The following is a 27,614-nucleotide window of genomic DNA, read 5'->3' on the forward strand; positions in this document are numbered from 1 at the left end:
CAGAGATGAGGGCAGAATGAGAGGAGAACAGAGTTTTGGTAGAGCGCGGAGACACTAGTAGAACAGCAGGCCTACTCAAGAAGAGTCCACGCATTTCAAGGGCTGCTGCTGCTGCTGTCACTTCAGTTGTGTCCAACTCTTTGCAACACCATGGACTGTAGCCCGCCAGGCTTCTCTGTCCATGGGATTCTCCAGGCAAGAATACTGGAGTGGGTTGCCATGCCGTCATCCAGGGGATCTTCCCAAACTAGGGATCAAACCCATGTATCTTATGTCTCCTGCATTGGCAGGCAGGTTCTTTACCTCTAGTGCCACCTGGGAAGCAAGGGCTAGTAACCAATTTTTATAGCCTCGACAAAGAAAATTCCTGCTGGAAGGGTGGCATTAGGTGATGGGTATTTTTACCTAATATGGGGTCAGGGACCTGGCTGGTTAAGGTCAGGGGGGATCATGGCAATGATTGCTATGGGGCTTAGTCAGTTCTGGAGATGACCGTGGTGCAAGGCCCTGCATCTGTGGCCTTGGTACTAGGCTGTACACCTGTGATCTTGGCCGAGGGCTCTACACACAGATGTGTGTCTTGTTCCACATCCAAATCGACCTCCCCCTCCACTGTATTTTTCCAGGCATGTGGCCTGGTCTGCAGTATGAACTCTCTCTCCCCCTGCACCGTGGCCATGCCTTCACCACAAACCTCTCTTTTAAGAGGCTGACATTCTTAAAAGAAAGAGAAAACTAAAATACGATTCTAATCCCTAGGAGAGTCATCTTTTCGTCTGTGCTTTTCCTTGCGTGTCCGAGGTCTCTGCCAACTTAGAGACAGCATGTCTCATAATTCCTTTTCCAATCCGACTCTGGCTGTGGCTGCGTTTCCTACCCACTGCCCATCTGCCTGCTCTAGGGGCGGGATGGGGGAGGGGCTGCCACAGAGAGCACACAAGTAAGAACCGAAGTATGTGACTGGACTTGGTTCTAACACAGGCGATTTTATTACCCTAAATGTCTTGGAATCCCTGTTGCCTCTGGCTCCAGAGGTCTCCAGGCTCCAGCATTCCCGGACAGCCATCTGCAGCCAGGCTGGGCGTTCTCCGGCAAGTGGCAGTGACGTGAGTCACGGGGGCGGTCGCCAGGAAAGCTGCCCAGGAGGTGGGCACAGAGTGATGGCCACTGGGCCCCCTGGGGTTTGTGGTGGGGACTGGGGGGCAGCATTTCAGTGAGGCGAGTGAACCCTGAGAGCCCAGGTTGGGCCAGGCCAGGGCTGGGCAGAAACGAGCCTGGTGCTGACTGCTGGGCAGGGCTGTAATATCAAAACCAGACATTGTCTCTGGATGGAAAGAGCATGCTGGGTCCTTTCTTGCAATCCTTTTCATTTAGGTAAAGGAGCAATGAGGTCCAGATACATAATTCTTTCCTTTTGTGAAAGCCCACTCCCATCCAGTGAAGAAGCCCCAGGCATACTCTTGTGGGCATTTATTAATGTCACAAACAAAGCATACTTTATTTTTATTTCAATTGGCCAATGAAAATGTTCTACATGAGGCAAACACTTCATCATGAAATTTTTAAATGAAAAATAAATAAGCTCCATCCTACATATATCTCCAGCTGCCACATACAAATAGAGGACATCAGTTGTAAAGTAAATAAGTTAAAATAAATAGTTGTAGGATAGTCTGACAGGTCCAGTGTAAATCACCTGTTCCCTCCCTATCTTTGTTCCAGGCTCCTTCATCTGTTCACTGTAAGAATATTACACAGTCCACTGTGGCCCTTATTGAAAGAGCCCTTGATGTCCACATCTCCAAGTTATGTTCTGTTGGGAGGACTGGGTGTTCAGTCTAAAACAACAGTTGAAGAGCAGAGGTCAGCAAGGTGAAAGCCCAGGCCTCTTACCCCCATGTCGTCTTACATTTCACCTGGAGATATGGAAGCAGGTAATTCCCAGAGCAAAAAGCAACACACGCCCATGAAGCAGCAGCATGTGAATAACTGTTGTGTCTGAGACCAGTGATGTTGGCAAAAGTTCCCTTTGTACTAAGAAATGGCAATTTCCAACCTGGTCTCAGATTAAATTTCACCATGAAGTCGCTGGTTTTGTTAAATGAGTTGGGTTAGTTTAAGCTTCTGAATTAGAAAACAAACCTTCTGGAAAGCAGACTTGAGGCCACAAATGATAAATATACAAGGCACATCCCATTAATCAGCTCCACAGGCAGACATTACCAATTGATCACTACATTCCTTTATCTCAGATTCCAGCCCCACACAGCACTCCACGCAGTCTGTGCCAATCATTTATGTCCTGTGTTCCTGCCTTGAGAATCCCAGGGACAGGGGAGCCTGGTGGGCTGCCGTCTATAGGGTCGCACAGAGTCGGACACAACTGAAGCGACTTAGCAGCAGCAGCAGCAGCAGCATTTGAGATGAAGTTTATTTATTAGCCTTGGATCTTCTCTATGTTCTGAATGTTCTGTAGAAAGGAGTAGATACAACATAGGCATTGAACCCATGATGCCAGCTATGGGTTGGGTGCCTTCAGACTTGTCATTTAACTGCTTTAAAGCTGTGTCTACTAAATGGGAAAGGCCACCTACTCAGAGTTGATAGGAAGATTGGGATAATGTATGTGAAGTGCTCAGAATCGCACCTGGCACACAGGAGGCATATAATAAATGGTAGCTGTCATAATCATGTTATTATTTTAAGGCTATTGACATTGATAATAGAATTGATGATGACATTTCCATTAAAAGAAGGAAAGCATAATATTATATATTAGGTTGAACCCTATGAAATTGATAATTATTTTCAACCTACAAAAACAAGAATTTCTTGTTCAGTGTTATACATAATGATGCATTTCATTTATATCATGTACTTGTTCTAACTTTGTCAAATTGCTTCCTTCAAAGACTGCCCCCAGAGACATATTCTTAAATCAGCTGCTAGAATAAGCAAAGAAAGCAGTCTAGTACAGAGGATGAGGACCTGTATTTAGTATCTGGTATCTAGTTCCATACCCTTTTAAGGCCTCAGCTTTCCCATCTGTAGACTGGGAATACTTGTGCTTTCTTTAACAGGAATTTTGTGAATGTAAGAAGTGATGGATGGGAGAATGCTTTTTAAAGCTAAAATAATCATACCCAAGCAAGGTATTATTAATTCCATTAGACTGTGCCACTTCAGAAAAGATTAGCATTCAAATTTTTAAATCATGTTTTTCTATAGAAAAATCACATGTAAAAGAATAGAGAATTCATGCAATCATGCCAAATGATCATCAAAACTGATCTTGATGATACCCTCAAGTGGATATTAGAACTACTAAGTAAACACATAAAGCGCTTTGTCACTAAAAATCATACCTCATCAAGATGAAATAAATACAGTAACAGGAACAGTGAGAACCAGTGTGTTTACAAGTGCCTCAAATGTCAAACTCTTACATTTATACCAGAAATTAGAACAACTCCCAAGGAAGACTGAGGAATTGTCTGCTTGATTCCTTGGAGGTCTTTAAAATGGGTTGGGAAAGTGGGTTTGATTTTGGTGCCATTTTGCTTAAACATAGGGATATAAACTTGATGACCTCCCAAAGCCACTTTGAGACCAACAGCTGTATCGATTCGAAGAAGGGAACATTTTCCTTTTGCCTTCGAGGGAGGTTTCTGTCCCATGTCCTCAGCCAGGGTGATTAGTTAGTATTGGAGGGTGATGGCACATGGACCAGCTACTAGCAGAGGTGAATATGTGGCTCCGTTCCGATCCGGAAGTTTCCTCCCCTTGTGCAGTGAACTGGGGCCAGCGCAGGGCACTTGGGCCGGGGGGATCATCTTTAGTCAGCCTCGAAGGCGCTGTTGGTAGCTCCCACATACTCAGACTTCTTCTTGTGCCTGGTCCACATTTTCCGGAGGATGCTGGGCATGCCGCAGGGAGCACTTCCTGTTAGCGGGAGGGAGGCTTCTGCTCCCTGGGGGAGGGTTGGAAATTCTTCCGTCATCTTCTTGAGGTGTCTGGATCTACAGAAAAGCCGAGGTGGGCAGGGAGAGTAGTCACTCTGCTTAGCCTGACTGTTAACTGTTGCCCTCGACAAGTGTAGCTGGAACCCCCGTTCCTCCTGGGCCCCTATGACCTGTGACCACATGGAAGGTCACTGCTGGGCCTCATGCAAGAATGACAACCCTCACCCCGCCCCAGGGGGTCCTTGATGCGGAAGGGAAGGAGGTGAACCTGGGACCACCGGCGCATGGATCTCAAGTTCTGCTCTTGTTCCAAACTCTACTCTCCCACCCCTGCCCCGCCCCTCAACTCGAACGATTTTGCTGGAAAGGTCAGACGTCACCATGCGTCAGCTCTTGAAAGTGAACTTACTCTATGACCTCAGTGACTTGACCTCGGCCACCCTCAGTTTCCTCACGTGTAGGATGGAGATAATTTTATCTAACTCTTGGGGGTTTTGTGAGGGGGGAAGTAAGACTATATAAAGCATCCGGCACGTTGCTGACTTCAATAAAGGTTCATTTTCCTCCTCACTTGCTCTCCTGTAGTGAAAGAAGCGGCCTTTGTTTTCTTTTCTATAGCCAGGGTCCAGGAAAAAAATGACATGAGAATATCTACACTTAGGGACACAGGGGCCATTTAGAAGAACGCTTTGCAGTAGAGGCAAACGGCTCATTTCTTGAGGGGGTTCATGTTTGCTGGTTACTGCAGCCATCAGCAGCAGCCTTACCTGCTCAGAACAACTTGCTACCAGAACTTAATGCAATTGAAATTAGATTTTGGGGACTTCTCTGGTGGTCCAGTGACTAAGACCCTGTACTTCCAATGCAGGGGCTGTGGGTTCTATCCCTGGTTGGGGAACCGAACTCCCACATGCCTCAAGGTATGCCAAAAAAAGAGAAAGAAATCATACTTTTCTCTCATCACATCTCAATATGTCGATGGCTTGGTTTTTATTGTTTGTCCTAGACTGCATTCTTTCATCTAAAAGGGCTTCACACTGGCCTGGTCCTCCCTTAATTCCCTCAGCTTTTAAGGTGTGCACCCCTTGGGCTGATATGATAGCCCATGGTCCCTCATCTGTGAGCATGTCACATGTCCCCAGGCATGTGTCTTTTCCATTAGCATATTGTAAAGCTTTTTGAAAAATGATGCAATCATTGGTGCAAGGTCTCCACACATTATCTTATCCAGTTCTCACAATAACCCCTGGAGTGGTTATAATCATCCCCATTTTTTGGTTTTGTTTTTAAAGAAATGAGGACACAGAGGTCTGAATAACTTGTCTGAAGTCACAGCAAGTCAGCGTCAGTGCCAGCCACCCAGGCAGAACTGAGTCAAGAGCCCACACTCTTCGTCATCCCCGAAGCCACTTTTCTGCTCCCTCCAAGTCTGGAGGATTGTAGTGAGGGTGTGGCTATCTTAGTGTTCCACTGAAGGCAGTGGGGTGGTCCTTGGGGGTGTGGGTATTGCTCTGGCTATTCTAGCTGCTGGTTCTAGAGCAGAGTTGATAGTAATGTTGTTGTTGTAGTTTTGTCACTCAGTCTTGTCTACTCTAGCCGCCCATGGACTACAGCCCGCCAGGCTCCTCTGTCCATGGGCCTGCCCAGGCAAGAATACTGGAGTAGGTTGCCACTTCCTTCTCCAGGGGGTCTTTCTAATCCAGATATCAAATCCTTGTCTCCTGCATTGGCCGGCGGATTCTTTACCACTCAGTCACCAGGGAAACCTTAATAGTTACATGCAGGTCATGAATTTGGTTTGAAACCTTTGTATCTTATGTACTTTTTACCTGGGCAGGGGGCCTGAACCTAATGTGTGAGGCATTTCAGGAGGCTCTGTGTATGGCCTGTGATTGTGTGTATGTGTGTGTGTGTATGTTAGTCGCTCAGTTGTGTTGGACTCTTTGAGACCCCATGGACTGTGGCCCACCAGGCTCCTCTGTCCATGGGATTCTCCAGGCAAAAATACTGGCATGGGTTGCCAGTTCCTTCTCCATGCCCTGTGATTAATTTATCTAATTAACCAAAATTCCTCCCAAATGACACTTCTCCAGGTCTAAAGAGTGGCGGTAATAAAGTAGAAACCATCAAAAACACTTGAGCTTAATCCTAGTGAAACAGTCAACGAGGTGCTACAGAGACCCGGGATTATAGCCCTCATTAGAAGGTCATTTATGGCTTCCAGGGATTTTGTTTCAGCATCTCTGTGGGATCTGTCAGCCAGGCCACCTGTTACTCTTCTGCACAGAATGGGAGCAGGTGGGGAACCCCTGGGAGCTTGCTGGAGGCACAGCACTTACCCTCTGGTGAGCACAGCTACGTTCTCCGAGCCTGGGGCTGCCGCCTCCAGGACCGTGGGGGCTTTCACGGAGATCCGGGCCACTGGAGGCATCTGGATTGTGAGAAGGGAGAGTGAGGTTGTTGCCCTGTCACCAGCTCCCCCACTGGCTGGAGCCACTGGAAAGGGCATTGGCTAAGCTGCTGAACCGGCATCAACCTAGGGCAACGGACCTCATTCCGCCTTGGGCCCTAGGCTCCCCTAGGGGGGCATGTCAATGCAGCACTGGGCCCACCCTCGCTTCTGACTCAGTAGATCTGATGTTGGCCTGAGAAGCCGCCTTTCTAGTAAGTTCTCAACTGCTGCTGGTCCCCAGACCCCACTTTGGGAACCACTCACCTACAGAAACTTGAAAGTGAGCAACTTATTCTAGCCCAAGGCCTCTGTCCCCCTAGTACCCCCGATCTGTGTCCACTTTGTTGTCAAATCCTGCAGGTTCTCACTTGGAAATGCAGCCAAGTGCAGTGACATTCTCCTCCACTGAGCCTCAGGGCCAGTGACCCGGGGACAGGATCTCCTTGTTTCCCACCAGACCTGCCCCACACCCCAGGCCCCTCCCAGATTCGCAGGGCCTCCCGGCTGAGGGTGGACCGAGGTCAGCTCTGTCCCCTGCTTCATGCGTGTGTGCTCAGTAGCTCTTTCATGTCTGACTCTCTTGTCATCCCATGGACTGCAACCCGCCAGGCTCCTCTGTACATGGGATTTTTCAAGCAAAAATACTGGAGTGGGTTGCCATTTCCTTCTGCAGGAGATCTTCCTGACTGAGGGATAGAACTCAAGTCTCCTGCATTGCAGGCAGATTTTTTACCTGCTGCTCTTTAAGGTCCTCAAAACAGGACTCCCCCTTATCTGCCTCTGTTTCCCCGACATGTCCCAGCAGGGTTGGTCCTGCCTTTTCTGATGCTCACCCACAACTCTGCATCCTCACCCAACCTTTCCTTCACTCTCTGGATTGAGCCTCATCTCTGCCTGCCCTTCAAGGCCACTTCCTCCAGGAAGTCTTCCCTTAGGCTGGAGCCCAAGTTGATTTATCTCCATCTCTTGTCCTCATGGCACTGAGTCCCTGTGTGTCATGTTTTGGCAACCCACCAATTCCGTGTCTTTACACTTCTGTTTCCTCTGCTTGTGCAGTCTCCCCAGGAATGGCTTGGCTTGGATCAGGGTCTGGGACTTAACCCTTTGCTGGCTCTCCTCTTAAAGGAGGTGGTGAATGCTCAAGAGACATGTACTGAGTTGAGAAGGAACTGGGGCCCTGAGCAGGGCCAGGTCCAGAGTTTGTTCAGTCAGTGGATCTCCCTTTTGCTCCTCCACCCCAAGCCCCAGGGAAGGCTTAAGGTCACTACATTCCTGGAATTGCTGGAAAATTCCAGGTCAAGGACACCAGGATCCACCTTCCCCTGCTCTCCCGCGCTGGCCCAGGGTTGTGGGCAGAGCCACTGTGCCACCTTGTGGCCTCTCGGGAGCTGTCCCTCCGGTCGTGCCAGTGGCCAGAAAATCGCTTCTTCCCTCTCTGTCCTCCGTCCTGTTTCCTCCAGCGCATATTAGCATCCAGTCAGATTTGACTGTGTGGGCTCTGAATTGCTCTCCCCACCCTGGGATAGAGGGCCTCTGAAGAGCTGCAGGACTCCAGCCCTAAGGTCTCAGGCCCAGAGGAAAGGGTCAGTCATGCTGCTGCTTTGCCCTCTTGCTGCCTCTCCATTGAGATTACATCTCCATCACCAGCTTGTCCCATCCCCTCTCTCTCTGACTTCCCAACTGCAGCTACCTCTCCAGGGTTGGGGGCAAGTTCATCCAAGGTGATGGACTGCCCTCTTTCCCTTAGCCAGGGCTTGCTGGGGGCAGCGGTTCAAGCTGTCAAGCCTGACAACCTTCACTTTGTGGCAACAGCCAAACCACCCTGGGTTGCCCCTGGATACCGGGTTGAGTCAGGGAGCTCTTGATTGTCCCATCGCTGCCCTTTGGGCGATTTTCCTAATACAGGGATGACCTAAATGAAATAATTGAATTAGATTTCCTGCCCAGACCAGGAGTGAAGCACTCACATCTCTGCCCAGTCTGTTCCATAAAGACGAGCAGATGGCTGAGACATTCTCTCCAGTCTGTTCTAGTTCTCATGATCCATGAGTCTTGAGATCTGATGCCCACAGAGTCCAGGACGCCCAAGCTGACCTCTCCTTCAGCCACCACTTCACCCCTTCTCTGCTGACCCTGAGGGTACCCATGTTCCTGCCCGGAAGATGATGAGGGAGATGTGTTTTCACAGGGTGATGCTGAGCTAGACCCAGACATGCACTATGTGATCCCCTTCAGGAAAGGACAAGCCATCCAGCTAGGGGTGGGTGGGCCGCAGGTGGCTTTTGGTTCTTCAGGTGTCCTTGGCCGCCAAGAGCCACCTTGCCCAAGGTCACCCTCTCCTGGGCAGCCCGCATGCCATGACAGAGCCAGGGGAAAATATAAAACCTTGGTCAATTGGATCCATCTCGGGCAACCCCAGTGGACGGCACTTGCCTCAGTACTCCCGGAGGAGGCAGTTCAGGGTTCCCTCTGAGATGATGGTGTTTTGTGCTTTCACAGAACTCGAGATCCTTGCATCTCTTTACCCCTATAGCTGTCTCTGGGAATTGGCCAGGCACCTCCACCCAGCAGGGACTTACCACAGAAACTGCCTCCCCCCGCCCCCGTGTGAGATGTCTGCTAGGTGATACCTTCTGTTTGCCTAAGAGCTGAATATCTGGCAAGAAAGAGAGCAGCAGCCAGTGGTGTACCGCTAGTTGACAGGCTTTAGGAACAAAGAACCCTCAGCTGCAGTTTTCTGATAATCCCCAGGCCTGGGACAAAGGATGCTTGTTCTCCCTTCATGGCACAGATAAGGCGAGATGTTTAAAGCCTGGAAGATACAGCTAACCAGGCTAGATTACTTACCAAAGCTTTGCCATATGTTCGATTCCCACACAGATTTGCTGATTTGGGTTCTGATGTCCCCACTGCAAAGTTGAATGGAGGGGATGTTACTCGGTGGTACTCTTCTGGTTCTGCATCAATTATATTGGTAGCTAATCAAATCACAAATGTAGGAATTTCTAAGGGCCTTTTTACTGAGTGGCAAAATCACGAACTAGGGTCAGGATTGGGGCGACTGTCGAGTGGGTCACCTGCATTAAATGAGACAATGTTTATGTGTCTTATACTCAGCACATCACCTGACACAGTAAATATTCAAAAATATTTACTGGCACTCTTCAAGGGGCTAGAACTAAGATTTAACAAGATCACATGTGTGAAGGTGTTCAGTACAGGGTCTGCCTGTAGTAGATGCCCAGAGGATGCGCCCTTAGCTCCTCCTTCCTTCCTAAGGAGTCACATCACATGATATTATCAGGCGTTAAGTCTTTACAGCTGGGATCAATCATTTACCCTGCGCTCTTGAACGCACCTCTGTGAAAATGAGCCTTCCTCTCATGGGAGGATCGGAGGTTATCAGTGTCCTGAGACACTGGACTGAGATGTAAGTGAGAACCTTCTTTCTGTGCCTTTATTTCTGAGGCCCGTGCTTCTGGGAATCCAGGTGTTGAGCTGAGTAGCTAGTGATGGGTGGGGGGAAGCTGGCCTTTGATGGAGTCCCTCCTGGGGAAGATGTTCCTGGTAGAGCCCCATCCTATCAGACTATAGCATAGAGAACACGCCCATCACCCCACGGAAAGCATCTCAATGCTAATAAAATGAAGTCATAGGCTACCAAGATCAGACCACGATGTGTCATGCTCTGGCAGAAGTGCTGACAGTAGCTTGTATTTTTCAGTATTTACTGTGTCAGGTGCTGTGCTGAGTGTGGGACACACAGACACCATCTCATTTAATTCTCACTACAATCCTCACTCCTCCAATGTGCTGTGCTCAGTCGTGTCCGACCCTTTGTGACTCCATGGACTATTAGACTGTAGCTCGCCAGGCTCCTCTGTCCATGAGATTCTCCAGGCAAGAATACTGGAGTGGGTTGCCATTTCCTCCTCCAGGGGAATCTTCCCGACCCAGGGATTGAACCCTCATCTCCTGCCTCTCCTGCATTGCAGGTGGATTCTTTACCACTAAGCTATTGGGGAAGTCCTTACAGGCAGACATAATAATAGGTGAGGAAATGCAGTCTTTAAAGATGCACAGCAATTATGATGAAGCTGGGTGAGGATGACTGAGGGAATGGCAAGCTGACCTCTTTGGTTGTCTTGCAGGGCTAGGGAAACTTGACCGAGGGAACCCCTAACCCATTCTGGGAGGAGTTTTTCAGGCAGAGAGACCCAGGGAGGGCAATCCACAGAAAGGACCGTGTCAGGGAAGGTCCAGGATATAGCAGAATATAATGAGTGGTCACAGCTCAGGGTTGTTCTGTGTATGGATTGGCGGGGACAGAAGTGTCACAGGAGGTGGCCCCGGAGAGGGAGCAGAAAACTGGGTCCTACAGGGCCTTGGGTGTGGTCTGGAGGGCAGCTGGGGGTGGGAGGACACAGTGTTTAATGCAGAGGGATAACAGATTCTGCTGTAGAAGGACCCTCCAGCAGCCTTGTGGAGGGAGAGGGCCTGGTGGCTGAGAACCAAGGTTTGCTGCTACACACCAGGGATGAAGGAAGTCTCACCCAGGTAGCCTGAAGTTGGTACTAAGAAGAGACGAGACCTATGTAGGAGCTGACATTGTCAGTGATTGGTAATGTGGAGTAGGGGTGGGGGAGGACAAGGTGGGAGGTTGGGGTCAACACCCCAGCGATTTACTGGAAAGATGGATAGCGACCCCAGCTGAGAAAGGAAGAGAGGTTTAAAGGTGGAAGACAATCACATTTGCACAAGTTAATTCTGAGATGTCTGAGGCCACTTTGGTGGAAAGGTTCCACCAGCCCAGGAGGTGGGGTATCCTCTTTCCTGGGCACCTAAGGTTCACCTGCTCAAAGCTGCAGGCTGAGAGGGTTTCTCAGCTGGGCCTCTGCCTTCAGAGTCCTGCTATGTCTAAGCTTCCTCAGGGCATATTTCTGCCACATGAGAAGGCTGCAAACCCAGGAGCCTCCTCCTGTAGCTCAGGAGAGAACTGGGTCTCCAGATGTCAGATCCCTGAAACACATGTCCTTCTCAGAGGAGGATGGCAGACTTGTGCCTGAGGCCGGTGCCCAGCCTTTCTGGGGAAGAGCACTTGGGCCTGGCTTTGACTCAGACACCCTCCCTCCCTCTCACCCTCCCCTGGAATCTGTCAGATTGTGGGAGCTGAGGGAGTTGAATCCATGCCCAGCTCAATCTTTTTTTTTTAACCTGACTCGCACATTCCCTGCATGAGCTGACTGTCACATGCCGGGCAGAGTCCCCTCATTTCATAACTTAGTGTTCTCTCCTCCAGTCCAGGCTTCCACAGGCTGCTTAGGGAGGAAAGGAGCCCCTGAAACTAGGCAGTTGGAAGACATTATTCTCTGGAGGGGAAGAGGCAATTAGCTGGGAAACCAGGAGACCTGATATTTAATCTCAGTTCTGTTGCTAATGAGCGCTGTGACCTACGGTAGGTCAGCTATTTTCCATGGTTTCCATTTCCTCTCCTGTAGATCCACAGCAGGGGCTGGCAGAAATCTGTGGGCTTCCACCTTCAGGGTCCAATAGAATCACTGGGGAGCAGGCATGTTAAGACAGATGGCTGAACCCACCCCAGAATTTGACCAAACAGGTCTTGGGTGGGACCCAAAATTTGCATTTCAAGCAAGTTCTTGGGTGATTCTGCTGTTCCTGGGACACCCTTTGAGAACCACCCATCAGATTGTCTCTAAATCCTTGGTCATCAATATGTTGTCTTGGGTCAACATTGTCAGCATCATCTGGAAGCTTATTAGAAACAAAATCTGGGGCCTTACTCAGTCCTGAATTAGACTCTGTATAAAAACAAGATTCCCAGGTGATTCTCTGGTACATTAAAGTTTGAACAACATGGCTGTAAATTCATTTTATGATTTTATGGAGAAGGTATTCTTTTTTTCTACACACAGGAACCCATCCACCCACCCACCTATATATAGACAGAGAAAAAAATTATCTCCTCTTAATTTGCAAGGCAGATTGTGGTTTCCCTCATGCTTTCATTTTCTGTAAAAAAGACATATATGTAATCACTTAACTAGAGAATATAGCTTGATTTATGGGTTCTCATACTTAGGCTCGTAAAAACAGGATCAGTGTGTTTGTAACCAAAGAAGCTTTAGAGATCTAGTCTAAGATCTATGAAGGAGGAAAGAGGGAAGATGGTTGGATGAAGAGCCATACTCAGTGGAGTCTAATTTCAGTTCTTGTAAAATACAAAATAGTTGACACTCCAAAGCTTTGAAAAGGACGTCCAAGACTTTTTGTGTATTTCTGGACTTAAAAATATGAATAACTATAGGCTGTGGGCATAACAGAAATAAACTAAACCAGGAATTAAAGGCAAAACACCATCAAGACTTCAGCAAGCTAGACACAGATTCCTATTTAACTGCTGGAGTGGGAGCCATTTTTTAAAAATAGTGTGGAAGGTAAGACTCTGTTTCCAACTTTCAAAACAAATTTGTTTCTAAATTCTTTTTATAAATTGTTGAAATAGTTTAAGCCATTCAAATTTTAAAAAGTGGGATTTTAAGATGGCAGTTGATGAGTCTGTATAATTTCATACACACACATACAGCATAATGTAAGCTTCTTTTACTTCATAAGTCGTGTCTACACCGGTTTCCTCTCCCCCAGAGTAGAATGATTTTTATCTCCTCCTGAATCCCGCGGAACTGCCTCTGGAGCTAGGTGGTAGATCAGGCAGACCCAGAAGCCAGTGGTTTAAGGCAGAAGGTGTTTTGTGGTGCGGCGGTGCGTGGGGCCAAGAGCAGGTGCATTCAGAGCGGGACCAGCATGCACTGCGGAAGGCAGCGGCCCCACCCCAGCCATAGGTGCACCGCTCACCCGGCCTGATGGAGGACCCCAGGGAAGACCGCGCCGTGGTGGGAGCAAAGCCAAGCCAGGACGCAAACACCGTTGCAGCCACTCTAAGTGGGTCACTGCCCCTCAGGGAGGTCCCAGGGGCCGCAGAGCCGGGATGCACCTACCAGGCCTGGCGGGAGTCTTGGCCGGATGAGGACCCTGCAGCCGCGGGTTCTGGAAGCGGCCCGACCAGCGGCCCTCACCGTCGCGGCGGTCGGTGCGGTGCGGCAGCAGCTCCACGGGCCGTGGTGCGTAGAGGTCCGACTCGATCACCACCTGCGGGGAGGAGGAAGAACCTGAGTCACCTTGTTCCTCTCCTCGAATCTCAGAACCCCCAGCAGAGGCCCAGGCCTGGAACCTTGTGCCAACTTGGAACTGCTGGAGCTGTTGTGGGGAGCCGTGAGAAAACCTGGGGGAGACTGGTCCGAGACAGTGAACCGTTGTATTGAACTCCAGCAAGTCGAGGGGTACCACGGTGCAGGAAGATGAGGCTTCTGAGGGTTCCCCACCAGCTGTCCCTTCAAAGAGTCAGGCCCCCAGTGGAGGCCAGCTCCCTGCCTCAGAGCCAAATATGGTTTAACAACAGGACAGGAATATTTTGGCCACCTGATGGAAAGAGCTGACTCATTGGAAAAGACCCTTGGGAAAGATTGAGAGCAGGACGAGAAGGAGGCGGCAGAGGATGAGATGGCTGGATGGCATCACCAATTCAGTGGACATGAGTATGAGCAAATTCCAGGAGACAGGGAAGGACAGGGCAGCCTGGCATGCTGCAGTCCACAGGGTTGCAAAGAGTCGAACGCGACTGAGGGACTAAACAACAAAAACAACAATTTGAAATGGGGATGGCTCTGGAAATTGGGGTCTTGCAGCCTCTGCATCTCAGTGGAAGCCCTTGTTCATGTAGGCCATGGCTTTTTGGATGCTCCATTAGAGAGACCTAGGGAGAGGACTTGGGCCCCACCTGACACCCTGGATGTAAAAAGAAAGAAGCTGTTGGCAAGTGGAGCAGGCACGGTTCCTGGATACTCACACTTCCTCTGCTTTGCAGAATGCCTGTGTCAGGTGGAGCTGTGACATGAATTTCCGTGACTTGTGGCTGATAAGTGGGAATTCTGGCAAGCTAGAATAGAGTGCTACATGCTAAAGTGTTTTCACTACTGATCACCTGCTGAATAGTTGTTTGGGGAAAAGTACATTAAGAAGAATACCACTTTTGTCAGGGTCCACTGAGATGGGCCTTTAAAATTAAAATAAAAATATTTAAATTATTGAATAATTTAAATGTAAAACTTTGAGACAAATAGTGTTATATTTTATCTTAATTTGAGGGTGAGGTGACAAAGGGAATCTCGACAGCTTTTGGGTCTTATCCTGCCTATTTTTTATATATAGCTGCAAATGACAATGGGCTCATTCAGTCCCGTGAAGCAGGTAGAACCTCCAGCATTACACAGAACCTTCTCTGAGGTTTGGATTCACTCATTCTCTTGCTCACTTGCTCCTTCCTTGCACAGACATACTGCGAGGGTATGTTTGTGTTAGATCCTGGCACGGGGTGTATCTGATGAGGTGGACCTGTCTCAGCCCTTACAGTCCAGGCTTTGATGAATTCCCCTCTGTTGTCTGCAAAAAACAATTGTGGTTGAAGCTGAAGCAAATAAGACTGAATTTTAAATATTATAATAAGGTGATATTTTATCTTAGTGGAGGAAATTTGGACCTTTAATAAGTATCAGGCCACTAGAGAAAGTGGATTCATGACCACACTTCTCATACCAAAATGAGCATCAGACAGGTCAAAGATGAATGTTAAAAAAACAAAAAACAAACACAAGATTATGGCCCAGTATAGCATTTGTTACAGATAATAGGGAATTATCCCTGTGTACATAAAACTCTTGCCAATCAATAAAGAAGAAAAAAACAGTAGAAAAATGGGGCCAGAAACCAGCTGGCAATTGATAATAGACATACCAGTGGCCAGTAAATATGAAAGGTGCTGGACAGCCATAATTAAATGGAAATTAAAACCAAGTTGTCTTTTCTCCTATCAGATTGTTGTTGATGATGAAGAAGATGAATCTCCATTTGGGGTCATGCAAACAGGAGTTCAGACCCCAGGTCTGGTGCTTTGAGACTCCATGCAGTGGGGTCATTCTCTGGGTCATCCTTGCTGGTTGGGGCACAGTCCCTGCTGGCCGTTCCCAGAGATTTCAGGAACACGGCAGGCTCTTCCCTCATGTCGTCCATTTCCTTACCAGTGCCTGATCACGTCCCCAACAGAGGGAGGGGAGCTATCACTCTTGGCTTCCATTTATCACAAATAGTCCTTTGCTTAGAAAATTAATTTATCCCCAATTTAGTCATATCTGGCTTAGGAAATTAAATCTTCTCAGGCCCATTTTGGGAACTAGACTCATTAATTTTTTGCCTTTGGAGAAAGCTGATGATAATTCAGGACCATTTAAAACTAGGTCCCTTTCTCCTCTAGGCACTGCTGGAGGTGGGGTTTTTCCCTAATAATTTAAAATATTCTTTTCCACCTTGGCTTTATTGAGGCATAATTGACACATATAGTTGTATACGTTTGAGGGGTACAGTATGTTGAGTTGACATGTTTATAAACTGTTAAATGATTAGAAGGGAGGTGTTTCTGCTGATTTCTAGCAAGCCTTTTCTAGCAAGCTGGATTTCCAGCAAGCCTGGGGCAGCACTCACGGACCCTACACCAGCAATGGGTCCCCCCCGAGTGTGGACTTCCAGGTCAAACAGGAGAGATGTGAGCCCCGTTACTGGCTTTAAGACCTTTGACTGTTGGCCTCTTGTCACAGGTATTTTAGATTTTACTTTCCTGCTCTCAGCATTCCTCTAATGAGGAGTGAGAACTGGTGTGTTTTCCAACCCATTTTGTAGAACTAGGAAGTAAGGACATGAAAGCCTGTGAAGTCCAGGGAGGACAGCCTAGCATTTCCTCTTCAGAAAAGGATTCCTGTGGCTGATTCATGTTGATGTATGGCAAAAACCATCATAATATTGTAGAGTAATTATCCTCCAATTAAAATGATTTAATTGGATTCTTTACCATCTGAGCCACCAGGGAAGCCCAAGAATACTAAAGTGGCTAGCCTATCCCTTCTCCAGGAGATCTTCCCCACCCAGGAATTGAACCAGGGTCTTCTGCATTGAAGGTGGATTCTTTACCAGCTGAGCTACCAGGGAAGCCCAAAATAAATTAATTAATTTTAAAAAAAGTTCCCTTTGAAGAACAAGAAAGGCCCCCTTTGCACTCCCTTCTCTGCACTGTGGAGGGGAGACGGGGAGAAGGAAGGGGGAGGGAGAGAGTGCAGAGGCTTCAGCTATTGGGAAGGGAGCCCCGCTGGATGCAAGTTTCCTGGGGTGGGGATGAGGCTGGGTTCTTCCCAGGTCATGACCTAGGGCCCTGGCCCTCAGCAGATTATCTTCTTGGCCCTGAAGGATGCCAACGCAGCAAAGGAAAGAGCAGAGGCCTCACCTCAGGAGATTTCCCTTTCTCAGCTGGCCTTGTGCTTCTGTCTCATGCCACACAGTTGGGGAGGCTCTGAGAGGCCTCGGGACAGTGTGTTAGGCCCATGCCAGGGAATGGACAGCTGGTTCTGAAGGCTCCCAACAGTCTGGCTTATTCTCTGGTCTAAATGACCCAATCTAAGTTCCTTCCTGCCTCTAGTTTCAGAACAAACCAATCTGGGATCAGGCTCTTTAGCTCCTTGACCACAGGGGTAAGACTGGGGAAGGGGCAAAGGGGAGACCAGTGTTTACTGTTGGGTTTTCCTTTCTGAGGTTAGTGAATCGCCTGCTGAAAGTAGACAATGAACTCGTGTAATAGCTATATTCTGATAAGTTGATGCTCCTTGGATGGGCTCATGTCAGAGACCTTGGGGCAGGTAGGGAGTCATAAAAACAGGTGGGACCTAGATGATGGAGGATCATCATCATTAGGGGCTGATAGGATCCATAGCAAAGTTCTAGCTCAACTTTCTAATTTTATACACAGGGAGACTGAGGCCAAGGGGAGCCCTGTGTCTTCAAGGTTCAGACCATGGTTTCATGAGCCCTAAGGTAGTGCTGACATCCAGGTAAGAATTTTCAAGTGCAAATTGTTTGCATGGTGCATTTTGAAAAAATCAGATCACCAGAAAGAAAAATCAGATCAGCCCTTCTCCACAAGATTGAAATCTGGGGCAAAAGTGACATTTGCAGTCTCATTCTTCCATCTTTCCTGTGGCGGTGCCACTGCTTATTATGAAGAGGCTGTGAATCTTGGCGCCAGTGGCTCCATTGAACCGAGAGGCCTGACTGACCCACGCTTTAGTGTAAATCTATTCCTTTAAGCTACTCTTACGTTGTCTGTAGCATCAGGATAATCAGAATGTCAATTGTTGTTGTTCATTCGCTAAGTCATGTCCAACTTTCTGTGACCCCATGGACTGTAGGCTTCCCTTGCTAGGCTTCCCTGTCCTTCATCTTTCCCAGAATTTGCTGAAACTCATTGAGTTGGTGATGCTATCCAACCATCTCATCCTCTGCCGCCCCCTTCTCCTTTTGCCATCAATCTTTCCCAGCATCAGGGTCAATAACATTGCCTAAGAATCAGAGAGGGTGCGAGGGAAAAACCTAGTAAAACTGTCTAGAGAAGGGAGAGTGTGTGACTGTAGAAGAAGAAGATGTAAATTACGAGTGGCCCACAGAGGGAGAAACTGCGGCACCAAGAATGAGTCAGAGAGGAAAAAGATATTCGTAAAGGAAGAAAACTGACATGGTATGGTATAGTCCAAGGGGTGAGACTAGATGCAAATAAGAATTTCAGGGAAAAATCGTAAATACTGGTACGTAAGAGCAGTTGCAAAAGACCTTTCCTGTCTTTTCTAATTTGAATGTATGGCTGAATGTGAGTTTTATGAGCAGAGGATGAGTCAGGCAGTTAGGGGAAATCAGAAATTCAGAGGAGAGCTCAAAGGCCAGAGAGTGTTATTAAGCTCTCTTACCTGTAGGAAGATTGCATATTTGAAGACAAGATCCTAACTTCTGTTTTGTTTGTTTTTAAATAAAAGCAATTTTTATATGTTGTATTCATATACTTGAGTCATTTTTTTCTCAAAGTAAAAATATTTTAAACTATAAACATAGCAGTCTTTTTCAGAAATTTCCATTCCCAGGAAAGCTGAGAGCTTGGTTCTATGGAGTTTTGTTGTTTTGTCGCTAAGTCATGTCCAACTCTTTGTGACCCATGGACTGCAGCACACCAGGCTCCCTTGTCCTGCGTTGTCACCTGGAGTTTGCTCAGATTCATGTCCATTGTCTATAGAGCCTGGCTGAAGTCAGCTGGATGTTCCAGGAGGCAGTGCTCCATGTTTTGGGGGCTTCCCATACCTCATGCCTATGTGGCTTCACCTCTACCATGGAGAGTTGTCTCCTTTGTTTAGGTTCTGAATCCCTTGAGAAATTTCTTCCCTAGGACCCTATTTACCTCCTAAAAAGTATGATTTAGTTTCCATTTTATCCTCACAGTTCTGTCCTTATAAAGCTAGTAGACATTGGTATAAGCAGTGATTCAGACACAAACATTGTTTATGGTCAGGAATTCAAGGCAAGAACTTGGATAAGAACCAAACATTCCTAATTCCCAAAGGATCTTCCCTGAGTCATGAATGATTTGTGGTCCTTCAAATCCAGAATCCAGATATTTCTTAATTTACAATGGAGTTACGTCCTGATAAAAACCCCCAAAATATCGTAAGTCGAAATGCATTTTATACAACTAATCTGCCAGACATCACAGCAGAGCCTGCCTTAAATGTGCTTAGAATATTTATATCAACCTCCTCAAAATCCTCTTGCACAGTCTATTTTATAATTAAGTATTGAATGTCTCATGTTACTGGTTGAATACTGTACTGGAAGTGAGAAACAGAATGGTTGTCTGGATGCAGAATGGCAATAAGTATATCCTGTTTATATCCTTGTGATTGTGTGGCTGGTGGAAGGCTGTGGCTTGCTACACTGCCCAGAGTCACAAGCAAGTAGCATCTGCCTGCAATGCGGGAGACCTGGGTTTGATCCCTGGGTAGGGAAGATCCCCCGGAGAAGGAAATGGCAACCCACTCCAGTATTCTTGCCTGGAGAATCTCATGGACAGAGGAGGCTGGTGGCCTACAGTCCACAGGGTCGCAAAGAGTCAGACACGACTGAGTGACTTAACTAACTGACCATGTATCGATAGCCTAGGAAACAATCAAAATTCAAAATTTCAAGTATGGTTTCCGAATGCATTTCGTTTTGGCACCATAGTAAAGACAGCAGTCATGAAAGTCAAGACATCATACGTCGGGGACCATCTGTAATACCAAACTTGAATCTGTTCTCAAAGTCGAAATTACACACAACCCCTCCCTTTTCCATTTTTGGGGACACCTGCTGCTTCTTGAAACTCAGGAGCTCTGGACTTCCCTGGTAGTCCAGGGGTTAAGAATCTACCTGCCAATGCAGGGGACATGGGTTTGAGCCCTGGTCCAGGAAGAGCCACATGCCATGGGGCAGCCAAGCCTGTGTACCACAAGTACTGAGGCCTGAGGGCCTAGAGCCCATGCTCTGCAAGAAGAGAAGCCAGTGCAACGAGAAGCCCGTGCACCTTACTAGAGAGTAGCCTCTGCTCGCTGCAAGTAGAGAAAGCCCATGTGCAGCGGTGAAGACCCAGTGTAACCAAAAATACATACATAAATAAATTTTAAAAAGCACTTTCCTTTCTAGATTGTGGTCTTAAGTTTTTCGGGATCATGAGAAATAAGAATTCTTGCCTTAACAACAAAAAAACCCCATTAAAAGCCCTTTCTTTCTTAATATATAAAAATATTCTCAAAGGTCAATTTAAAAAGGGACATACAAGTGACAGAAAAATGAGCAAAAGATATGTCTTTTAACTCATAGGGGGAAAATATAAAAATCTATGAAAAATGAAAAATGATATTAATAATTAAATAAATGCAAATTAAAATAGTTTCACCTATCAGATTGTCAAAGAGTAACAACATTGATGTCATATAGTATTGGTTTAACTGTTCTGGTAAAGGAACTTTAGAACAGTTGCTAAGAATTTGGCAACGGCTATAAAATTTTTTCAGTGTTTATATCCTTTGAGCATTTTCTTTCTTTTTAAAAATTGACATACAGGATTATGTAAATTTAAGTATAAGGTGTTAGTTTGATGACCCAGCATTTTCATATCTATGAATTTACCCTCAAAAACATTTGCACAGGAGCATAAAAATACATTCAAGAGTATTTCTTGTGGCACTATTTTAGTGGAAAAATGGGGAAAACCCATTTATTGATGATTTGGTTAAATAATCTAGAAAACTTCAGATTAGGTTTGAGTGAAAAATTATAGTGCATTCATACAATGTCATACAGCCTCTAAAAAGAATGGGGAAGGTCTGTGTGTGTTAATTGGCATGTAAAGATTTTAAAATTTATTTAGTGAAAAAAGTAAATTGCAAAACAACATATTATTGAGCAATAAAGCATGATAACTGTGTACTGTTATATGAGAAATTTTCACTTAAAAATACTAGTGTTTATTGAATGCTCAGTATGTGTCAGATTTGGACAAGAACTTGAAAGAAAGAAAGTAAAAGTGTTAGTCACTCAGTCGTGTCCAGCTCTTTGTGACCCTCTGAGCTATAACTCTGTCCATGGGATTCTCCAAGCAAGAATACTGGAGTGGGTTGCCATTCTCTTCTCCAGGGTATCTCCCCAACCCAGGGATTGACCCCAGTCTCCTATATTGCAGGCAGATTCTTTACTGTCTGAGTCACCAGGAAAGCCTGAGGACTTCATGTGTATTAAATCATTTGTTCCTTCCAATAGTTCTTGGGATATATTCTCGATTATCCCCATTTTAACATTAACAAAGCTGAGTCCCAGAATGGTGGGGCTGTTTGCCCAAGGTCACAAAGCTAGAAATGGATAGAACAGAGATTTAAAACTAGGAAATGGATAAGAACCAGGTAGTTTGACTCTAATCGACATACCTAACCACTGTGTTCTTCAGCTTCTCAGGATTTTTCTGATACTATATTTTACATCTTTTTAGTGTTTGAAATTTTGTAATGGGAACATTGGAGAAGGCAATGGCACCCCACTCCAGTACTCTTGCCTGGAAAATCCCATGGACGGAGGAGCCTCGTAGGCTGCAGTCCATGGGGTCGCTAGGAGTCAGACACAACTGAGCGACTTCACTTTCACTTTTCACTTTCATGCATTGGAGAAGGAAATGGCAACCCACTCCAGTGTTCTTGCCTGGAGAATCCCAGGGACAGGGGAGCCTGGTGGGCTGCCGTCTGTGGGGTCGCACAGAGTTGGACACGACTGAAGCGACTTAGCAGCAATGGGAACATACTGCTTTAGAAATTTAAAAAGTAATAAATATATATAAAACAATGACTGAAACCTAATTTCACTTCCAGGACACTTAGAAAGTTTTTTTTTTTTTAATGGAGAATAGGATTTTAAAAATTGAGATCCTTAGAAAATCAAAATGGTGTTCTACAAAAAAATTGTGATAGAAATAGAAACTCCAGTATAAGCAAGAGGGAACAATTAGCCTTGAAAATAAATCTTTTAAAGTACAAAACTGTATTGAAAGCTTTTGTAAAGAAATCTGTAAGTAAAATGAGAAATTCAGCAGCTCTAAAGACGTGTAAACTAATTTTAAGGTAATGCATGTACTTATTAAAGTAGCAAAAAATAATACAAAAACGTGAAAGCCAAATGTTGATGAGGTTGGAGGTAAATGGAAAAGCATTGTTGGAAGCCTGGCAGTTGTTCAGAATTCCTGGTAATATGGGACAAAACTGTAAGCAGAAAGCATCTTTTAAAAATCACTGTTATATTGTCCACTTTAGCACAGTAGAAGAAATGCCAATGATGGATGGGTGAAACTCTTCTTTTACTTGTTAATACTACTTTGAGGCCTATGCACCACAGAATTAATCCCCAATAGTATTTTGTACAAATAAATTTATTGCACTGCTATTTATAGTAGTGAAAAAATGGAATATTACGAATGCCAACAACAGGGGAACACCTAGATCAAGGATGCTGTACCCATATCATGGATTCTGTTTAAGAAAAGAAGAAAATGTATATGTAAAACAAAAACTATCTGATGCAAAAGTGGGTCCAGTACAGAGCTTTTTGTTGTCTGGTTGACATTTGTCAGTTGTTTTGATTAAGTGGACAATGGACAGCGCAGCAGCAACCTGGGCTACAGAAAACCTTTCTGGTTAAGAGCGTGGATGGAGTGGGGCAAGTGAAGAAGCTGGACATTGCTTTTTAAATGAAAGTCAACAAAAGGATCAAAACTGAAGTTTTCTTACATTCTTGGTTAAGAGATGTTGAGAGCTTTTGACTCTTCTTCTGGCTGGACTGGTCACTGCAAAGAGAGAGAAAGGAATTGTTTTAGAGAACACCTATGAGGCTGAGAGCTTCCTTGGTGGCTCAGCTGGTAAAGACCCAACTTGCAATGAGGGAGGCCTGGGTTTGATCTCTGGGTTGGCCTGGAGAATTCCATGGACTGTATAGTCCATGAGGTCACAAAGAGTCAGACACAACTGAGCGACTTTCATTTCCTGAGGCTGATGCAGCTACAGTAGCAATACTGAGAGGCTATGTACCTGGAGTGGCACAGGACACAGGGGAGGGGGGATGGGAAGAAGAGAAGGATGCAACTGCAATTTTAGATGTTCCTTGATCAAATGCACCAAAGTTCAGAGCAGTACTAGTCATGATAGCCCAAAGGTGAGTCATTAACAAATGAACGGATAAACTCAAAGTGGCATAGACATACAATGAACTGTCATTCAACCTTAAAAAAAAAAAAAAAAAACAGAATGAAATTCTGAAACTTGCTCTAACATGGATGAACGTTGGGCTGGAGGAAGGAGGGAATGGAGGGTTATGATTTCATGACTACAGAGCACCAGTTTGAGAAGATGAAAAAATTCAGGAAACAGACAGTGGTGATGTTTGGACAACAATGTGAATGTACTTAGTGCCACAGAACTGAACACTTAAAAATGGTTAAATGATAAAGTTTTTATAATGTACATTTTACCACAATGAAAAAACTCAGAGTCAATTAGCCATAAAAAGTTCCTTGGTTGGGAAAAGGTGTTTATTTGGTTGGAGGTGGAAACACCCAGGCATCTCTTTTGCACATTGATGTTGAGTGACTTAGAAGTGAAATCCTGCCATGTCATTACCCTGGAATGGAAATGACCTCTTGTCAGAGGTCAGGTAAGAGCTCAGGTGAGAGCTCTGTTGGTGTTTTTTGAAGAGTGAGGGCAGCCCTGAAGCCAGGAGAGCAGGGCACTGGTTGAGCCAGGGGTCTCCACTCCTTTCACTTCGGTGTGAATCCCAACTTGACCAGGGTCATTGACTCATCCTCACTCCCTGTACTCATCTGGAAGATGGGCGTGGAATTCACAACCACCTCTGAGGGCTATGTGCAGGCATGCTCAGTCATGTCTAACTCTTTGAGACCCCATGGACTGTAGTCCTAAGGCTCCTCTGTCCATGGGATTCTCCAGGCAAGAATACTGGAGTGGGTTGCCGTTTCCTCCTCCAGGGGATCTTCCCATCCCAGGGACTGAACCTCCTGCATTGGCAGGGGAATTCTTTATCCCCGAGCCACCTGGGAAGTGCCTGCAAGGGTTACAGTGAGGATTAAATGGACTAATCTTTATCAAGTCCTTAGCTTGGTGCCTGGCAAAGAGTGAGTTCCCAGGCTTCAGGGGTGGTTATTAAGATTATCTGTCTCTGCAAGGTAAGGGCAGGTGGAAGGAGACTGTACATCCATCAGGAGTTCTCCTTCTAGAGTTTTCTCCGTTTCCTCCTGCAGTTCCCCAGTTCCCCTTGCCAACTCCGCCCCACTGTTGTTTATTCCCAAGAGAATTATTCTGAAGGCCGTTCACCCTAGAATTAAACCCACTGGTGTGCTTCAGGAAATAAGTTCTGGTATAACTTCTTGGTAAAACCACAGATTTTTATCTTTTATGTTTACTGTGAATTGTGCCTGTGAAATCTTTCCCTTAAGGGCTCCCCTTCTCTCTGGGAAGTGAAAATACACACTTGTCCTCAGTTACAGACTTGGTCTCTGTATTGTGCCTTTTAACTACTTAAACACTGTAACACTTGCTGTTGCCATATTTTTGTGAGAAATTAAGATGACTCAGCTAAATGCATAGATTTAGGTTGAACCCAGTGTGTGTGTGTGTGTGTGTTGGAAAGAGGGATATAATACAATCATAGGTGTGATAATGGCTCACATTGGCCTTTAGTAGGTGATGGACAGCTTCTTTCCTTCTCATTCACTTCTCATAACAACTCTGTGGGGTTGGGTCTCTTCATTAACTCTATTTCATAGGTAGACACTGAGGGTTAGGGCTACACAGATGGGGTGGTGGAATACAGCCTCTGCCTCTGAAATTTTGCTCTGTGAATGTTTGGTTCATTGCACGTTGAATATAGTAAACAGGAGCATTTGGGAAAGGACACACCAGGGAGAACTATAACCCTTGTTAGAGGAAATCAAACCAACTTGTATTTCTAGAGGCAGGGAAGGGTGGGAATGGGATGAAGAGTTACGAATCTATCTGATAAGCAATGACTTAGGAAGACCTGGCAGGCACCGTCTTCTCCCACTGAGAGCCTGAGGCTCTGGAGGAGGTGAGATGAGACAAAACAAGGTGTAGGGAGAGGCAGGCTTCTTCCACTGACAGTCTAATATAACACTGTAAATATCCCTTTCCCAGAGAACAGCTTCCTGAGCAGTGACATGACCATGAATACTGATGACTGGTTTAATACCCGGAGGTGGCCGTGAATAAAAATGGCAAGAAAGAAATTCAAGGTTGTGTATTTATCTTTGACTAAGCATATTCATTGCTGTAAATCTGGAATAAAGAGAGAAACTACATTGTAAGTGATGCATTGGGTTGGCCAAAAAGTTTGTTCGGGTTTTTTCCATAGCATCGTATGGAAAAATTCCCTGAATGAACTTTCTGGCCAACCCAATATTTAGTGGTGCTTACCACCTGCCAGGTACTGTTCTAGATGCTTTACATGTCTTCTATATCTCAATTCCACCCCCCCACCCACAATAACCTCAGGAAATAAGTTCTAGTTCTTCCTTTTTTTATAAGATTGGAAACTCGAGCCCAGAGAGGTTGAGTGCCTGTCCAAGGTCACACAGCCCACACGTGGTGGTAGGTCTCTTGATGAGCCTGCTAAGCCAATGGATTCAAAGGCCCTGTTTTGAATGATTCTCTTCAGGTGAAGTATGACTTTCCTCCTGAATTGTATAAGTTTTTGATTTAAAAGGGCCATTCAGCTTTGAGGATTTTCTCCCTTAAAATTTTTTTAAATGGAAAACATTTATAGAAAATGGACATTTTAGCATTTTTGTATTTGCTTTCAATTTGTTTTCTTCTCATGCAAAAGAAATAGCAAGCGAGAGGGCAGCTTTGGTCCCCTTTTTACCCACCTCTAACTCTACTTTCCTCCCTCCCCAGAGCTACTAATCTCACTAACTTGGTGTCTTTCCGGCCTGTGGTTTTTTTTTAATGCTTTTCTCTAGATATGTGTGTATAAACAATATATAGTACTGTTTCATATTTCCAAATTTAACAATCTTTAGCCTGCTTTATTTCCCTTTCAATGTTATGCTTTCAAGTTATTCATTGCTGTAAATATAGAATAAAAATAGAAATCACTCTGTAAGTGATGTATTTAATGGTGCTTCCTACCTGCTGGGTACTATTCTATATGCTTTATACGTTTTGTCTGTATCTCAATTTTCCCCCATATTAACCTTGGAAGATGAGTTCTAGTTCTTCCTTTTGTACGAGATTGGAAACTCAGGCCCAGAGAGGTTAAGTGTGGACCTGTGTCCACACACATAGACCCAGTTCATCCCTGTTGACTGCTGTGGGGTCTTCCAGAGTCTGGTGACACCACCTTTAACCCCTTCCCCTCTTCAAGAACATGTAGGCTGTTTTCAGTTTTGCCCTGTGAGCATCCATGTGTATTTACAGGACTGGAACTGCTGGGTCAGAGGGTCACCTTTGACTTTTCAGGTACCTTCCAAAATCTCCAGAGAGTTCCAACTTTAGCACGTGGGCAGACTCCCCAGTTCTTTTTCCTTCCCCTCTAACTGGCAATAAATGTCTAAAGCTGAATTTATGTTCTGCTGGCTGTCTCTCTGCGGCCAGACTGGGTCCCTCCCTGCCCCCCAGCAGTGGCCCTGTTGATGGCTGACATGGGAAGAAGAAAGGAGTTGTTTGAACAGAGGGGTCACTGCACCAGCAGATATTCTGACCTTTTCATTCAGTCTGACAGTGAGACCCAGGGCTAAGCCAGGGTCCCGGGCTCTCCCAGCAAGACAGGGGCTGCAGAGAGAGCGCAGGGGCAGCAGAACAGAGAGCCGAGTCCTGCAGGTGGGGCGAGGAAAGTGTCCAGAGCCACAGAACCCTGCCTGGGACTGGACACCGTTCCCCTCGGAGCAGCAGGGCTTTTACAAAGTCACACCCTCTGGCAGTGCCAGTTCCAGGTTAAGTTTGGGAGCGTGGCCCTGGGGTCTGTGCGGAGGCTAGCCTGAGTCAGAGTATTCTTGGACCACTTCATCGGACCACTGCCAGCAGGCTCCCCCCTCCTGTTTCACGGCACAGTGAGAAATCATACTTTAGAGCCAGCTGTTTCTCAGTTCGGAACCCTCTTGTTCCCTGGAGAAGAGTCTCTCTCCAGCTGCCCTGGGAATTTTGTTTTCATCCCTGTTTCCTAACACAATGGCTCACTGTCAGTTTTACTCAGCATATTGGGTTTTGCCAGTATCGAATTCAGTGTTTAACTGCCCTCCTTTCCCCCTTGATGGATTGTTTCTCAATGACCGATGTTCGTCCATGCCCCCTCCCCTTTTCAGAAACACCCACAAACACCATCACAACAGAGGCCATCCGACCTCAGAGACCTGAGGGTAAACGTAGTAAAACAGCACGTGACTGTCTTTTACCCTCTGACCGAAACAGCCACGTTAAGGAAACAGTCAAGGGCAATTTTACTCACCCTTGGAAGGAATCACGGTGGTGAAAACTTCTATATTTTCATCACTGCAGCTGTAAATCTGATGCATCGTTTCAGCCTTCTCTCCCCAAAAGTGCCCGGGGATGGGAGGCCTCTCTCTGAACCCCTAGTCGCGAGGTCTCCTAATCCAATCT

At 46.1% G+C, this 27,614-nt stretch overlaps 1 protein-coding gene across 1 annotated transcript; it reads right to left on the reverse strand.

Moving 5' to 3' along the window:
* Positions 1-1,455: 1,455 nt before the first annotated feature.
* Positions 1,456-27,614, reverse strand: VXN (vexin). Its single transcript, XM_086336757.1, has 6 exons — positions 27,463-27,614; positions 22,719-22,774; positions 13,431-13,581; positions 9,262-9,323; positions 6,302-6,393; positions 1,456-4,019 (listed from the first exon to the last, which is right to left on the reverse strand). The coding sequence occupies exons 1-6, from the start codon at positions 27,527-27,529 to the stop codon at positions 3,836-3,838; spliced, it is 612 nt and encodes a 203-aa protein (XP_086192883.1). The 5' UTR covers positions 27,530-27,614; the 3' UTR covers positions 1,456-3,835.

This window comes from Bos grunniens, chromosome 14 (assembly GCF_055505025.1).
Source record: "Bos grunniens cultivar Pamir isolate PY7600 chromosome 14, Bosgru_T2T1.0, whole genome shotgun sequence".
Lineage (NCBI taxonomy): Eukaryota > Metazoa > Chordata > Mammalia > Artiodactyla > Bovidae > Bos > Bos grunniens.

What these genes read in the sequence shown, in the direction of transcription:
- VXN (XM_086336757.1), bottom strand. Translation starts at nt 27,529, where the DNA reads ATGCATCAGATTTACAGCTGCAGTGATGAAAATATAGAAGTTTTCACC. An exon ending in CACCGTGATTCCTTCCAAGG is followed by an intron (nt 22,775 to 27,462) that starts GTGAGTAAAATT and finishes CTCTCTTTGCAG; the next exon opens with TGACCAGTCCAGCCAGAAGA. An exon ending in AACATCTCTTAACCAAGAAT is followed by an intron (nt 13,582 to 22,718) that starts GTAAGAAAACTT and finishes TCCTCCCCGCAG; the next exon opens with GTGGTGATCGAGTCGGACCT.